Source organism: Garra rufa, chromosome 2, assembly GCF_049309525.1.
Source record: "Garra rufa chromosome 2, GarRuf1.0, whole genome shotgun sequence".
Classification (NCBI taxonomy): domain Eukaryota; kingdom Metazoa; phylum Chordata; class Actinopteri; order Cypriniformes; family Cyprinidae; genus Garra; species Garra rufa.
Window position 1 is genome coordinate 59,414,440 of NC_133362.1, and position 16,050 is coordinate 59,430,489.

General features: G+C 37.6%; 1 protein-coding gene across 1 annotated transcript; it reads right to left on the reverse strand.

Annotated features, from left to right (window-relative positions):
- Positions 1-1,745: 1,745 nt before the first annotated feature.
- Positions 1,746-14,069, reverse strand: LOC141325632 (uncharacterized). The gene is made up of 2 exons (XM_073834405.1): positions 13,789-14,069; positions 1,746-3,636 (listed from the first exon to the last, which is right to left on the reverse strand). The coding sequence occupies exons 1-2, from the start codon at positions 14,039-14,041 to the stop codon at positions 2,516-2,518; spliced, it is 1,374 nt and encodes a 457-aa protein (XP_073690506.1). The 5' UTR covers positions 14,042-14,069; the 3' UTR covers positions 1,746-2,515.
- Between the last annotated feature and the right edge of the window lie 1,981 nt (positions 14,070-16,050).

Below are 16,050 nucleotides of genomic sequence, written 5' to 3' on the forward strand. Positions count from 1 at the left end.
ATCTCACGTATTAAAATAACAGTTTGATTTACAACATTGGCCCTAGAGGCAAAGTTGTTCAGAATGAGGAGATCTATCATATGATATGAAGATATAGTGTATATGTTAAGATATTGACGTTTAATTGGGTTTTTAGTTCTATATATAATAGAAATTGCATGGTTTTAACATTTTTTTAACTGTTATAGCGCCACCTATAGTCCGATCGTCATGAAACTTTGAATGCTTGTTAAGGGTCATCTGCTACATGTCGACACCCATTTTTGTAAAGTTTTGAGTTTTTGTTTAGGTTTTATAGCCTTTTGAGTATATGTGGCCATGCCCCTTTATTAAATGAGCCCATTTTAGCCAACCAAAGAACAAAATTCAACATTTTTTTGATAATTATTGATCTAGAGAGTCCAAAGAATATTACTGCAGTGGTTTGATCCAGATCGGGCGAAAATCCTAGGACTAGTTCGCAAAAGTAGGTTTTTTACATATTTGTGAATAACTAATGAAGCATTTGATTGACAGCAATGGTTCTTGAGTCAAAGTTTCTCTGCATGAGGGGATCTATCAAATGATATGCATATTGTGTGGATGTGTGAAACGCCGCGCGATTACAGAGCCAAAAATACTCGTTAGCGCCAACTAGTGGACGATTTCTTTCAAAATTCTTACAGACCTTTAGGGGCAGGAGTTGAACATGCTCACCGAGTTTCGTTCTGATTGACCTCTGTTAACCTTGTCAAATAGGTGCTCCAACTTCATTGGCTCATGGCGGCCATGTTTTTTGAGATACGCCTATGTCCTCATAGACACTTGTGGCCCTTTGGTCCAAGACACTGCATACCAATTTTCAAGTCGATCAGACAAACTGTTGCGTATTTATAGCCGTGTATATGTTTTTTCCGTCTTATAGCGCCACCAAGTGATCAAGCTCCGCAATTTTTTTTGATTTGACCAAAGATTAAGCTTACAAAGATGTTTACCAAGTTTGGTGAAAATATCTCATTCCGTTCAAAAGTTATAGCCATTTTAGTAAAAGTGGCCCCGTCACTTTCGAACGTTTTAGTGGCCCTTTGCGACCGTGAGTCAAAATTTCAACTTTTTTTTGATAATTATTGAAATTCAGTGCCCAGAGAATATTCCTGCACTGGTTTGGTTCCGATCGGGCGAAAAACCTAGGACTAGTTCGCAAAAGTAGGTTTTGGACAAATTTCAATATGGCGGAAAAATTTGCATACCGGAAATGAAATCGGAGATAGCCATTTTGTTTTGATTGAGCCAAGGATTCCAATGATATAAGACACTTGAGTCTAGGACAAACGGTTTAGGAGTTATGATACGTTTCGCGTTTCGGTGCGCTATAGCGCCACCTATGGTCCGATTGGGCTGATTCTTTGTGAGGTTCTCCTCGATTTTTGCTCTATCATCTGACCAAGTTTCAAGTCTCTAGGCCTTACGGTTTGGGCTGCCCGTTCAGTTTTACGGCAGAAAAATAATAATAAAAATCCTAACAATTACAATAGGGATTCAGTGCTACGCACTCGAACCCCTAAAAATCCTAACAAAAACAATAGGGATTCAGTGCTACGCACTCGAACCCCTAATAATAATAAAAATCCTAACAAATACAATAGGGATTCAGTGCTACGCACTCGAACCCCTAATAAAAATCCTAACAAAAACAATAGGGTTTCAGTGCTACGCACTCGAACCCCTAATTAACAGTAATAATATACACAATGATCTGAGGTTCTGTGTGTTCATTCACAGAAAGGTTTTTATAAGAATTAATGAAAGAAGTCAGTTCCTATGGCAGTATGTGTCCTTTTTAGCGTATTAGTTGTGGAAAATTCTCTCTACATACTTTTGAGTCGTAAAGTTTATCTGGTCTGGCAGAGGAGTCCTGGATGCCATAGTTGTCATGATCTGGGCTGTGGGGCCTCCCTCAGCCACTTGGGGTCACTGTTTTCCCTTCCCTACACTACACTTCTGATAGCATTCACCTGTCCTTCTCGTTATCACTGATTACTCGCACACCTGTTCACAATCAATATCTGGACTATAAGAGATCCCACTACTCACTCCGCATTCATGTCTGCATTGTCTTTTGTCTGGTTTGTATCTGTGTCTCTGGATCCCTGGCCTTTTGATCTTGTTTCATGCTTTGTTCATTTTGTGTTTCAGTTTATGTTTAGTTTTGTGCCGTGTTGGCCTTTTGCTTTGTTTGTTTATTTGTTTAATTAATAAATATCCTTTCCCTGCACCTGGACCCAGACCCTTCCTTGTTTCACGTGACAATAGTAAGACCATTTGTAGACATCATGGCAGCCAGTGTTGTGGATTGGGTGAAGGGGGACTGTGACCTTTTGTTAATCTAATGAAAAATTGATTATTTGGTAAATCTAATGAACAACTGTGTCTAATTGGTCCGGACCCTACATTGTTTTTTTTCGGTTTGTAGAGTAATTTACATCAGCTTCAGATGTGGCTCAAACAATCAGAATCAAGGGCCGGAACTGTCCGTTTATACATTTTGGTTGAAACTCTTTCCAGACTGAGGGGATCTGTCAGCCTTCTCTCCATTGTGAATCTTCATGTGCTTGTAAAGGTGTCCTATTTGACTGAAACTCTTTCCACACTGTTTGCATGAGTAAGGCTTCTCTCCAGTGTGAATTCTCATGTGCCTGTTTAGATTTCCTTTATGAGTCAAACTCTTTCCACACTGTTTGCAGGTCAAAAGGCTATCTATAATGTAAATTTTCTGGTGGACGTCAAGGTTTCCACTATGATCAAAACTCTTTCCAGACTGAGGGGATCTGTTAGACTTCTTTCTATTGTGGATCCTCATGTGCTTGTCAAGGTGTCCTCGTTGACTGAAACTCTTTCCACACTGTTTGCAGGCGTAAGGTCTCTCTCCAGGGTGAACTCTGAGGTGGACTCTAAGGTTTCCAGGATTACTGAAACTTCTTCCACACCATTTGCAGATGAAACACTTATCTTCTGTGTGAATTCTCATGTGCCTTTTAAGGTTTTTATTTTCAATGAAACTCTTTCCACACTGTTGACAGATGAAAGGCTTCTCCCCTGTGTGAATTCTCAAGTGGTCTTTAAGGGTTCTTTTTTGAGTGAAACTCTTTCCACACTGATCGCACGAGATAGACCGATCTCCTGTGTGAATTCTCATGTGACATTCAAGGTTTCCTTTTCGAGTGAAACTCTTTCCACACTGTTGGCAGATGAAAGATTTCTCTCCTGTGTGAATTTTCTTGTGGACTTTAAATTCTCCTTGTTGACTGAAACTCTTTCCACACTGACGGCACGTGAAAGACTTCTCTCTTGTGTGAATTTTCATGTGGACTTTAAGGTTTCCTTTGTGACTGAAACTCTTTCCACACTGTTGGCAGATGAAACGCCTCTCTCCAGTGTGAATTCTCATGTGGTCTTTAAGTGTTCCTTTTCGAGTGAAACTCTTTCCACACTGAAAGCAGGTGAAAAAACTCCTAGTTCTTTTTTGTGTAGATGTATTTTCTGACTGTAAAGAACAAAATGGTTTTTTTCCAGTAATGGAAACATGAAGATTCTCAAACTGATCTTTCTCTTCAGTTTCATTAGGTACTTCTCTCTCCTTTTTCAGTACTGTTGGGCCTAAGGTGGGAAAACAAATAAATAAAAGTTAACCCCAATTTAATGCCACAAAGCAGATTTGTAATGCGTATGCTAGATCTCATAACATGGTGTCCAAACCTGATCATAGTCGGCTGGTGTCCTATAGAGTTTAAGCTGGCTGCTATACAATTTATTCAAGCTAATAAAAGTTTAGGAAACTTACATAAAGACTGAATCTCAATTATGTACCATTTTTTTATGCCCTAGGCTAGGGGACAAATGCAAAAAAATTAAAGAAAGGCAAGGAAAAGGGACAAACTCCCACTCAACCATCAGATAAAAAATTAATCACACAATAATTCTTTCTGAGGTTTTATTAATGGGCAATGATGTTAGCCAATCATAAAAAGGCGTTGTTACAGCGAGTCCCAACTAGGTTCCTGGAGCCCCCCAACACTGCATGTTCCTCTAATTAAGTGATTAATTACCTGGTTCAAGTGTGTTTGATCTGGGTCAGAGCTAAACTTTGAAGCATGGTAAATCTTTAGGAACAGGGTTGGGCACCTCTGCACCAAGACCTAACATGGGTGTGTGAGACAAAAGAGAGATGCAAAATGTGCATGTGTTTGGGGGCCTCCAGGAACGTGACTGGGAACCACTGGTCTGTTACACTGACCTTTTTAATTGAAAATGCCCCATAACTTACTGTAAAAAAACTAACAAACAAATAAAAACCACATCACATCAGAACATATCCATTAAAAGAAAACAGGCAATATTTTTACATCAATTGAATGTGAAGTAAGATGTGCTGAAGTATGGTAAATTTGTGCTCTACATTTAATCCATCAAAGTGTGTTTGCATAAACACGCACACACACGGAGCACTGACTCTCTCCCACACAAATATTTAACTTTATTATCACTTTAAACATAAAAGTAAATAGGAAATGCAATGCAAAAAAAAAGAATAAAAGCCATAGACTACGTACAACCGTATTTATTGTTTTGTGCCTAAGATTTAATGATGTTTTAATATATATATATATATAAATTCCAAATCTAAAATGAGTCTTTAAGGCACTAAATTAAAAATGAAATAATAGAAAACAGCCTACATTTTAACTGGGAAGAGGAACAGACATTTACTCATTTGAGATAGTAAATAAGACTGTATTAGTCAGCTGACTTTTTTTTTTTTCATTTACTGCTATGATAAAAATACACTTGCATTTAGGATTATAATTGTACATGTGTCACATTTTATGTCCAAAAACAAATATTTTAGCAAACTGTCTACTTTTCCCAGAATTATTGAGCTACTACTATATTGTCTGTTTAGCATGCAGCAGCACTCGTTTACTTGTGTAAACCTTGTCCACTCCTGACAGTAAGCTTGATATGTTTGCATGACCTTCTAACATTCACAGATGAAGAATATGCCCTGAGGAAAACACAACATCTCAAATGTATTAAACAACACAAATAGATCCATAACCGACATTAAGGACTGCGATAGAACAAGCGTGCACATCAAATTGCCTTCACTCACTGAACCAGGATCACATAAGTGAGATTGTGTGACCTTAAATGGTAGGGATTTCCCGATTCGATCACGTGATCGGAAATCGGGCCCGATCACATGGTTTCAGACTCGATCGGAATCGGACGTTACCTCCTGATCAGGACTCAGATATATATCAGCGTTCCCCTACCATTATCTTAGTGGGGCGGCCCGCCCCCTTGAACGTCAAGTTTATTTAATTTTCGATATAGCACCAAATGACAATATAACTAATTTAAAGGTCCCATATCGTACACATTTCTGGAGGTTTATTTTATTTGTTGATGTCCTTAAGAATATATATTTGCGGTGTAAGTGCCAAAATCCATCTCAATATATTTTTACAGCTCCTTTTTTAGGAGCTCTGTCAAAAACATGTCGATTTTGGCCCATCTAATTAATATTCATGAGCCTCTCTTCTGATTGGCCTGTTGTTTTCTGAGTGACGCACAACCAGGCCAATCACAGGTAACTACGGTCATGTATGCTGTAAGCGTAAGCGAGCTCAGAGCAATAGAGAGAGCTGATACTCAACAGGATATTTTAGAATGATCATTAATGTTTTTTCTTTTACAAACACCGAATGCAGTAGGCTACATAACTGTTGCTTTAGTAAAGCCCCTTTCACAATGCGCGCTGATTCTGGAAAATTACGGGAACTGTGTGAACCAAAGCCAGAACCTAAAGGCAGTGTTGTAGTAATGATGCACGTTATCAAGCGACTCTTCACAACGAAAAATAACGTTACGTGCAAAGTGGAATGAAGCAGCGATCATCAGGCAGAGTCAGCTCCTCACTATCAGCGCTGAAGCACAGTTTGTTCAGGTTAGTTTCAGTTTAGTGAAACGTACGCGTCGCATTACATCTCACATCCAAACGTCACATGTCTTTATGGGTTGTGTGTAAAGCAAGCACAGATTCCGGAAAACAACTGTGAATGAACCAAATTAAACAATTCCGGAACAAATCATGGGACACATTATCCGTGTATTTACCGGAATCGCTGTGTGAAAGAGGCTGAAGTTGACGTGCCGCTGGTCTCTTATATTAACGTTGTTCTGAAGCCTGTGTAATGATCGTAGCTTGACATCTATGGACTGAACAGGGTTTTCTCCACTTGTTTTCCTGTTGTTGTTGCTCAATGGAATGGATGCGTTGTTGTCTGGGGGTTTGACAAAAGGAGGGTGGGACGTTGGTTTGTGACTGAAGGCGGTGACTTGAGTCGATCGGACGTCACATCGTTACGGAAGTCACAGCTGCTCGTGAAAATGAACAGCTACTTTAAGCAGGCTGTGTGCAGTTTACTGTGGATTGACTGTTTTGAAACTCATATGGTAGTTAGATAGCCCCTAGACCTTAGTTATCATGAAAAAAGCCAGGAAATTTTGATTTTGACGATATGGGACCTTTAAGGTTATCTTTCCTATAGAACAGGTCTATACATTGTTCTTTTATTAAACAAACTAAATAGCCTTATGTTATTTATCTTATTTACACGAAGGCATGTCATTTCTGTCCCTACATGGTCGCGTGTTTACAATGTCTCCTCCGCGAAAAAAAGAAAAACACGGACTGGATCGCGGACTCCATTCATAAAAAACGAATTTACTATAGTGCGGAATGCCACCGAATCGTCGATTTTTGGATTAATAAATCAAAAGTTGGTCTGTCACTTAATTCAAATCACGATATGGACTAGTGTTTGTGAAAACTGAAATGCAAAAAGACAGTTTCAATCTGAATCCTGCATGTTCCTTTTCCCTCTGTATGTATGAATGGTGGAAGCACGTGTATTTTTTCTTTACTACACACATACTAAAGCACACATGATGCTCCCGCTAATTTTTGGCCTTTGCATCTCACATGAACAGATAAACTCAATCTCCAAAGCTGCTGTGAGTGTCACTATTCCGTTTCATTTGAGAAAGCATCATATCATAGCCTGGCGAGCCAGACTTACATCAAGATGTTTAGTCTGGAAACTCTCCATAGACGCGGCTTACTCCGAGGGGCGGGATAAACGGTTGTCTCTCAAAATCCCTATGCACGCAATAGGATAGCGCTTCAACCAATCAGAGCAACGAAGAAGGTGACGTAGTCTAAGCTTTTTCCGTATCCAGTCGGCAAAACTCCAAACACATCTTCCTTTTTTAAAAATGACTTAAGTGCCGTTCTTTGCTCGTTTCTTAAAGAAAAACTTAACTCCAAGTCCTCCAGAGTCGCGGCCAAAGCCGATTCGAAAGACCGCTGTTCGACAGCTGCAGCCGCCATTCTTTGTTTTTCAAGTGGCAGCCGTCGCAACTCTGTCGTCATATGTTAAGCCCGCCCCGCCTACTCTATATGCGTTGTGATTGGCCTGACCCAATTTGGGTTTTTGCAGCTAGAAGGTCTATTGAGAGTGTCTAGACCCACCTGGCTGCAAAATAATTTTTGCTGCCGCTAGGGTGCGTCTAGATTTCTAGGCTAATCATATCATACTGTACACACAGAAACTTCACGGCAACCTGTCAAAATAAAAGTACGGTTTAACATGTAACAGAACAATATCAGTCTTGTATTACTTTTGTACAGTATAATGTAGGTGTTTATATATTCCTATTTAAATCATTTACATAAAACAATATATATATATATATATATATATATATATATATATATATTACAACAAAATTAACCACTTTTATTATTACCAGAATTATTATTTAAACGTTTTAAACTGAATATAATTTTTCTTCCATGTACTGATTTTAACAGTAAACCTCTGTTTGCCAAAAATTAAAAGGGTTTATTTTTCATTTGATTAAAACTAAATAAATGTATATGCTTTCATTTGATTTCATCTTTCATATCAGGAAAATTAAAACAATAAATAAATAAGATTAATTAAAATGAGAATATATTAAAATCGATGTCACTGCGGGGTGTGGTGTTGAACATGAAAAGTTAAGCAGTCTCATCTGTTCTCTTCAACATATATAAAAAAATTAAAACGTGAACAATAAAATAAATGCAATTAAATCTGTTATAATTAAAATATGAAAATTAAAATGACAGGTGATAAGGAATTATGACGAAATTTTTACGACCCTGTCCGTCACGGGCAATGTAACAGTCTAACGCAATGAAACGCAATGAAACTGAAACACTGGCCAATATAATGCTGGAGGTTTCATGGCTATATTTTTGCAGCCTGGTGGCCAATCTTCACTGATTGCACATTCCACCAGTAAGAACAGGTGTGAAGGTTGACTATGTGCACCCAATGGTTCAGACATTGTACTCTGAAGGTGGTGCCATGTATCAGGATGATAATGCACCAGTACACACAGCAAGACAGGTGACAGAGTGGTTTGATGAACATGAAAGTGAAGTTGGACATCTCCCATGGCCTGCATAGTCACCAGATCTGAATATTATTGTGCCACTTTGGGGTGTTTTGGAGGAGTGAGTCAGATAACATTTTCCGACACCAGTATCATGTAGTGACCTGACCCATGATCTGCAAGAGGAGAATGGCTCAAAATGCCATTGGCTACTGTGCAGGACTTGTATTAGTCATTGAAAATACGAAATGCTCTATTGGCCACAAAAGGAGGCCCAACACCATACTAACTGTGGTGTAAAACCAGGTGTTTCAGTTTCATTGTCCAACCCCTGTATATTTTTTAACACATCTATAGTTCTGCGGTGGCACAGAGTTAGACCTCTTGACTCTATTATAGAGAATCGGATCGGGACTCGGTATCGGCAGATACTCAAAATCAAATGACTCGGATTCGAGGGCAAAAAAACCTGATCGGGACATCCCTATTAAATGGTCATTTATGGGACCACTTTAACCCAGATTGATTTGTTATTTTATCTCAAGTCAGGTTTTGGACTTTAATCCCATCTTTTCTCAGAATCTTTTGGAAACAACCCCCAGAGCTTGACATAACATGACATAAATTGAGTTAAGGTTAGGAGACACTGCCAACTAAAGCATAAGGGCAGTCATGATTGGAGCTCCAGGGAGAAGGTTGCATACAGAAGCATAATACACCTGGTATGGTTGCCTCACGAAGCTCCATGGAGCAGAGGACTTCATTCTCAGAGATGAGAAGGGGACCCAGATGTTTTCTTTGGGAGCGGCGTGCTAATTGGAGATCCTCTAGAGCAGTGGTTCTCAACTGGTTTGGCCATGGGACCCACATTTTTACATGGTCATCAAGCCGCGACCCAAATTTTTAGGAACTATAATATAATTTTAGGAATTATAATAAATTTTTATTTATTTGTTAACATACAAAAGTAGTAACAGATAAATCATAAGAAAATCACCAAGACTTACAAATAAACAATATTTTATTACTGTTAAGTTAAAAATTTAACTTTTGTTGTTTTTTTTGACCACACACTCCGTGACCCACTGAAAATGTTCCCGCTACCCACTTTTGGGTCGCGACCCACTAGTTGAGAAACACTGCTCTAGAGCAGGGGTGGTGAACGGCGGTCCAGAAGAGCCACAGAGTTTTGCTTGAACCCTTAATCAAACACACCTGAGCAACATAATCAAGATCTGAAGGGTTACTAGAAAGCTACAGGAAGGTGAGTTTGAAATCTGCAGGACGGTGGCTCTCCAGGACCGGAGTTCGTCCTCCCTGCTCTAGAGAGAAGGGAGCACTGCCAAGCTCAAAGACAGGAGCAGCCTAATAGGGAGGGGAAAACAATAGAGATCAACCAATATTGATTTTTTTAGTACAAAATACAAGAAGTGCACTGGTACTAAAGTGTTTTTGTTCAAAAATAAAATCTTCAAGTGAGTGAAGTCCATACTTCACTTTGCTGTGTATTTTTTATTTTGGTAAAAAAAAAAAAGTGTTTAATGTTAGCAGTCTTTCAAGTTAAATTTGATATTCATATTACAACAATAAAAATATTTTATGAAAAGCATGAACAGCAACACTCAACATTACCAATAAGCAAAATAGAATGTCTGTCTTAAAGCACAGGAGCCCATATCAACTTTGCAGAAATGTAACTTCATTTTAAACTTTTATTCGTTTTATTAGGTTTATAAAGCTGTTTATAGGCTAAAGAGTGAATAATAATTTAATATTACAGTAAAAATATCAAATTTAATAATAATAATTTTTATATTAGAGTAATATTCTGAAATATTGAAATATAACAAACAAAACATCGTTTTTATTGCATTTCTGATATGTTATATTACAATTAAGTTTTTGAAAAAAGATTATGATTAGATTATGAAATGCATGCTGACAAAGCGCATTCAGTTTCTTAGTTAGGCTATATTTATTTAGAAGATGTTTATTAGCGGAATGATGGTTATATAGTTAATGTTATTATAATTTGGGGTGTTTTAATGTATCTTGTAAAAGGTTACATGTGGTTGCTGTGCTGGAGCATTTCATGAGCATCAACCCGGTGAGTAAACAGCAAAATGGAAGCGACTTCACGAGACGAATGAAGAGCATGTAGAGGCTCATAAGTGGCTGTTTTTCTTTCAGGCAAGTTACGTCTTTATTGGAACATGACGGTTTATCTTAGCATTCGTGTCTCCGACTTCATGAGACTACTAATGAGCGCATTTGATGCCTAACTGGCGCATAGCAGAGTATGTGAGCGGAGCGCGGAGTGAAGCAGTGTGATTTTGAATGGAGAGAGAAGCAGATTTTTTAAAAGTCGGATCGTTGTGGTTTTCACTCGCTCCAAGAGCGCTACACCACCACTCCATCATGAGTACAATTCATGCCAACAGTCCATAATATAACTGCATATTAAGCAGGAATTCATATGTTAAACATGTTTAGCTAGCTTGACAGAGATGGATCTCTCAAATCAGAAATAATGTAAATGCTGTGATGACGGCATTCACGGCAATGGATGAGCAGTAAATTATAGTTTACAAGGAATTTGTTTGTTCCTTATAGATACTGAATATTTCCAGGTGAAAGCATTATTTAAACAGGTAACACTTATTCACACGCAATCGCTCAGTCAATAATGCATTAAAACAAATTTAATGGTATCCGATTTCGAATGGGCAGAAATCTGTAAGAAATGCAGTGATCCGTAGGTAAAATAACTGATGAAAACGTATTGTTATTTTCATTACAAACTTTGAAATGCAAAAAAGCAGCAATTATAGGCCTACTCTTAATGCTGACAATTATTAGCTTGACATGTGGTAGGAACAAATACGATTGCACACTATGTTTGAAGCTCTCCTGTTATTTTATTTTATTCTATTTTTTGAACAGGACTGTTACTTTCACGTATCCATCCTGTCTTCGTGAACTCTTGCGCACACATTCTGGACTGCAATCCCCATAAGCCACTGCACCAATCACTGCACACACCTGCTCCTCGTTTCCCTCTGCACTGATTGCTGCACACATCTGTTTTACATTGACTCTCATGCATTTAAGTCACTCACACACACAGCTCTTCGCGAAGTCTTATTGTTCCGCATGGTCGTAATTCTGAGCGTTTCTTCGTTTGTTTGTTTTTTTGACGCGGAACGGTGTTTCTGATATCTGTGAGCGAGGAGTGGAGCGGGAGCGATCATTAAATGCAAGGAGCGCGGAGTGGAAATTTTCAGCCACGAGGTAAAGTTGTGTTTTTGAAGTTTTCTATATTATTATTTATTCTTTATATATTTGTTCATTATTCGTTTACTTTACCACTGCGTCTTTGCATGTTCCGGTTTTGTGCAGCAGAGCGAGCCCTTCTCTCTATTTTTGTTCGAAATTCCTATGTTATGAGATGCTGATAATAAACTATAAATCTAACATTTTGAAATATTGATGTTTGTTTATATCTGTGGATTGTATTGTACTGTAGGCTAGTCAAGTGTTGATTTGATAGGTTAAGTTGAGCAAAGTCACTGTGGACCACATACCGCTTGGATATCGATGTCACGTCTTAAAAAACAAACCCTATTTTAAAAAAAACAAACAAACAAAATAAAACTCTAAACATTTCTCTAAATTATTCTGATAAAAAAACAAAACGAAAAGACATAAACTTTCTATCAAATACAAATCTTGTCTTTTTTAATTGATGTAACAGTATAAGCTGTTTGGCGAAAAAAAAAAAAGACGGGCTTCGGGTCGGACTCTGGCCAAAACTTTTGCTAAGCTGTTGGACAAGGGCAGCCTGTGCGTCTCGGGCCAGGGCTTAGATTTAAGGCCCGTTTAGGGCTCCATTCATGGCTGTATATTATTTAATTCAGGCAAAGTTACATCTTTATTGTGACAGGATTTGACAAATTATCTTGAGTGACTCTGTGAGTTCGTCTTTATTTCTTAGAGCCAAGCTGCATAAACAACATATCAGTCATTTATGTACCACATCTAATTTGTGCATTAATAGCTGCTATGTTAAATAAAGTTTACTAAATATAGCAAAGCAAGTAAGTATACTGTACTTGACCTGTGCACGCAGTTGTTGTTTCCCCTCAAACGCCGTGCTGCAATTGCGATCATGCCGGTAATTCTCAAAACACCCACAAGATGGCGCCGTTTATCGGTGAAACCGATAACTGATTATGGTAAAATGCTTAAATATCGGGAAAATTATGGTTAATCGATATATCGGTCGATCTCTAGAAAAAAAGGCCTGAGAACCTGATATGACTGCACACAGAGCTCACAGACAAAAGTCCTTAGCTCTCAGATCGAGAGAACTCACATGCTCCATCCGAGACTGGTAGCTGTATCAGTCATTACATGCAGACAAAATGAAAATGACATTGAAAATTTGAAAGCTGCAGATTTGTTCACTAATGAAGTTGGGGTAGAATGAACAAATGCCAAAGCTCAGCATTTTGTTCACGTACCCCTGCATCAGTTTGAGAACCACTGGTTTATACCGTTCTCATGGTACAATACAGTACCTTCTTTATTAGTAGGGCTGGGTAAAAAATATCGATTCTCCGATTTTAATCGATCTTCAGTTTAACGCAAGAATATCGATTAGGGAAATCCCAGAATCGATTCTCAATGCGCGTGCTTCACGGAAGAGGATATTAATTTTCACCTCTCGTCCTGAAGGTGTCACCATCAGCTGCTTTTTTTGCAACAAAAATCTGGTTGAAAATGATTAGGCTGTAGTTAAGAACTGTTTTATGGACACGCAGACAAATTTTAAATTTAGGTTAAATTGAAACAAAATGTTCTTTAATTTTATATTTGCACCAATAAAGTCGTGCAGTTTTGAAGTATTTTGTCTAGCGTCAATTATATCATCAGTTATATCGTTATCGCAAATTTTGCTATTTATTGTCATAATTGCTTTATATTTACAGCACAGTTTTTTCCTATTTTGTACTGTTTGTAGAGCGCATGCAGTAGCCAGTAAGGTTTGCTTTGTGCAAAATACATTATTTTCTTAGAGACTTTTGCATACATAGCCAAAGTGCTAGAAATCAATGGTTTTAATATTAGAAGCAAATATTGGATTTAATGTTACAGAAAAAAAATTCTCAGCTGCACTTGAAGGCAGTATTAGTATTTGTCATGTGATCTCAACACTTCTGTCGAATGTCTCCACATTTCTACACTCCTGTGACATTATTCATAAATACAATTCATTTCAGCTTTGAGAATAAAAAAACCAACCTGTTTGTCTCTCAGTATCTTCATGTTTGACTGGAAACACTTCTTCAATCTTCATGTCTTCACTCTCATCTTTAATAAACACCATCTTTGTTTGTTCCTCAGTATCTTCATATTTAAATGTTTCTTCAATCTTCAAGTCTTCACTCTCATCTTTAATAAACACCATCTTTGTTTGTTCCTCAGTATCTTCATATTTCAATGTTTCTTCAATCTTCATGTCTTCATTCTCCTCTTTAATAAACGTCATCTTCATAATAGTGTTGCATGGATCTCGGTTGATTCTCCAGAAGTTTGTCTGTGTGTTTGAACACTTTGTCCTGTTTAATATGAGAATAATTAAAAGAAAAATCAATGCAAACTAAATCTCTGGGTCTCAATCAGCTCCTAGTTCAGTAGTCAGTGCACTAGTAAGACAGTCAAAAAATCCACTTATAGGCCTATATTAAATGTATAAAATATAAACTAATTACACAAACATTCATATTTATACAGGTTATGTTGATTTAGATTAGGTATTTGATTATTTGTTCATCATATTTAATATATTACACTCTCATGAAATCATTCTCGGTTGTGATTCACTCGTTTGTTTTTGTTGTTGTCGTTTGAAGTCCGCGTGCCGCTGAATCGAATCACTGAATCATTTCACAAATTATTTGATTCAAATCAGTTTCTCTCATCACTTCTTATCATCACACGATTGGTTCATGATATAGAGAGCGAACTGAATCGCACATTCTATGTTACTAAAGGCTAACGTTTTATTTAAGTTACACTAAAAAAGAATTACAACGTTATATTTGATAATGATGTATTTATTTTACATAGCTGGTAAACCCCTTTAATTGTTGTAACAGTTAGCATTGATTAATAAACTTTAAAGTCCCCCTGAAATCAAAATTAAAGTTTTTTGGCTTTTAGTATGAATATATTAGTTTTAAGATTATCTATAAGCTAGTGTGTTTCAAAGCAGTGACAAAATTCGCTTTTACAAGATATGGGCATTCAAAACTTACACTCTCGTCACTTCCGCCAATATGAATCAAGGATTTTGATGATATCACCGCGCACTTCAGTTTCAGATCAAACGTTCTGTCCAATAAAATGCTCTCTAGAGTCCGTAGTGTCCCGCCCCCTACACAGAGACGCGGAGCAGATCATATGCGCTCATATGCGCGGTCGGACTCGGCATGTGTTAAACTACACAGCCTCAGCATGATTATTATCACTATTTCGTTTTAGCAAGAGTTTCATATTGAATCTGTGGGGTAATTTATTAGTCTGTGGCTGTCATAAGCTTACAAATGCGGCTTTACCGAGCTCAACGGCTCTGCCCCGAGCAGATATAAATGGAACGCTATTGGCTGTTCAAAATTAGTGGGCGGGGCTTAGCGATATGTTTTTGTTTCAGTTAAAAGAACGTCACCACATAGAAGAACGCTGCGTGTTTCAAGGCACTTCAGTGGACCTTTAAAACCACAAACCTTTCGTCAGATGAACCACAACAGATGAGGAGCGCGGCGCAGCTTTATGACGTCACACCACCAGAGCAAAATAAAAGTCCCATTGGTGCACTGCTGTTTAGAATCACAAATACATCAAAGAAATGTTGTTTAAAGAATAAAATTTCGTACTCATATGATGGTGCTTGTCTAAAGTTATTAACATCGTAAATCTAGGAATATTTTCTATATTTTTTATGTACATTTAAAAAACTTCCACTTTCTGTTTTTATACCTTGTCATTAAATTCACATTAAACTAGTTAATGCTGCTGTGTAACTGTTACAAATTGGGTTTGCTGGCAAATTTGACTATTGTAATCAGTGTCTTGTTATGTTGTTTGTGTATTTATTCCTCTTGAGAAATCATTGAAACACTGTCAGGGATCTTATTTTTCTTTTGCTATTGGGGTAAACGAGGACACGACAATATATTTGTCACAGTTTCTATTTACCACTACAGAAGTTTACAAAACGCTGACTACAATTTCTGAGAACCCCATAAATGTGAAAAGGATCTATACACAATCAAAGTCACATAATAAAAAAGGTTCATGTCAATCTTTGCATGAATTTTGTCAGATACTTGCAGAGTTAAGAATTTGAGATGTCTTAAATCATTTTTATTTGCCAGAAGGACGGTTTCTGCCAGGATACTCCTCAATTTCTTCCTCATACTATAAACGTTAACTAGAAATACATCCACCAGAAAAACAACAAAAAAATGTTATGTATTAGTTTTTATGATACTGTCCAAGCCT

Excerpts from the sequence above, each read along its gene's own strand:
- LOC141325632 (XM_073834405.1), bottom strand. The coding sequence starts at position 14,041 with ATGAAGATGACGTTTATTAAAGAGGAGAATGAAGACATGAAGATTGAA. Across the intron at positions 3,637-13,788 it reads AGATACTGAGAGACAAACAG|GCCCAACAGTACTGAAAAAG; the intron begins GTTGGTTTTTTT and ends TTCCCACCTTAG.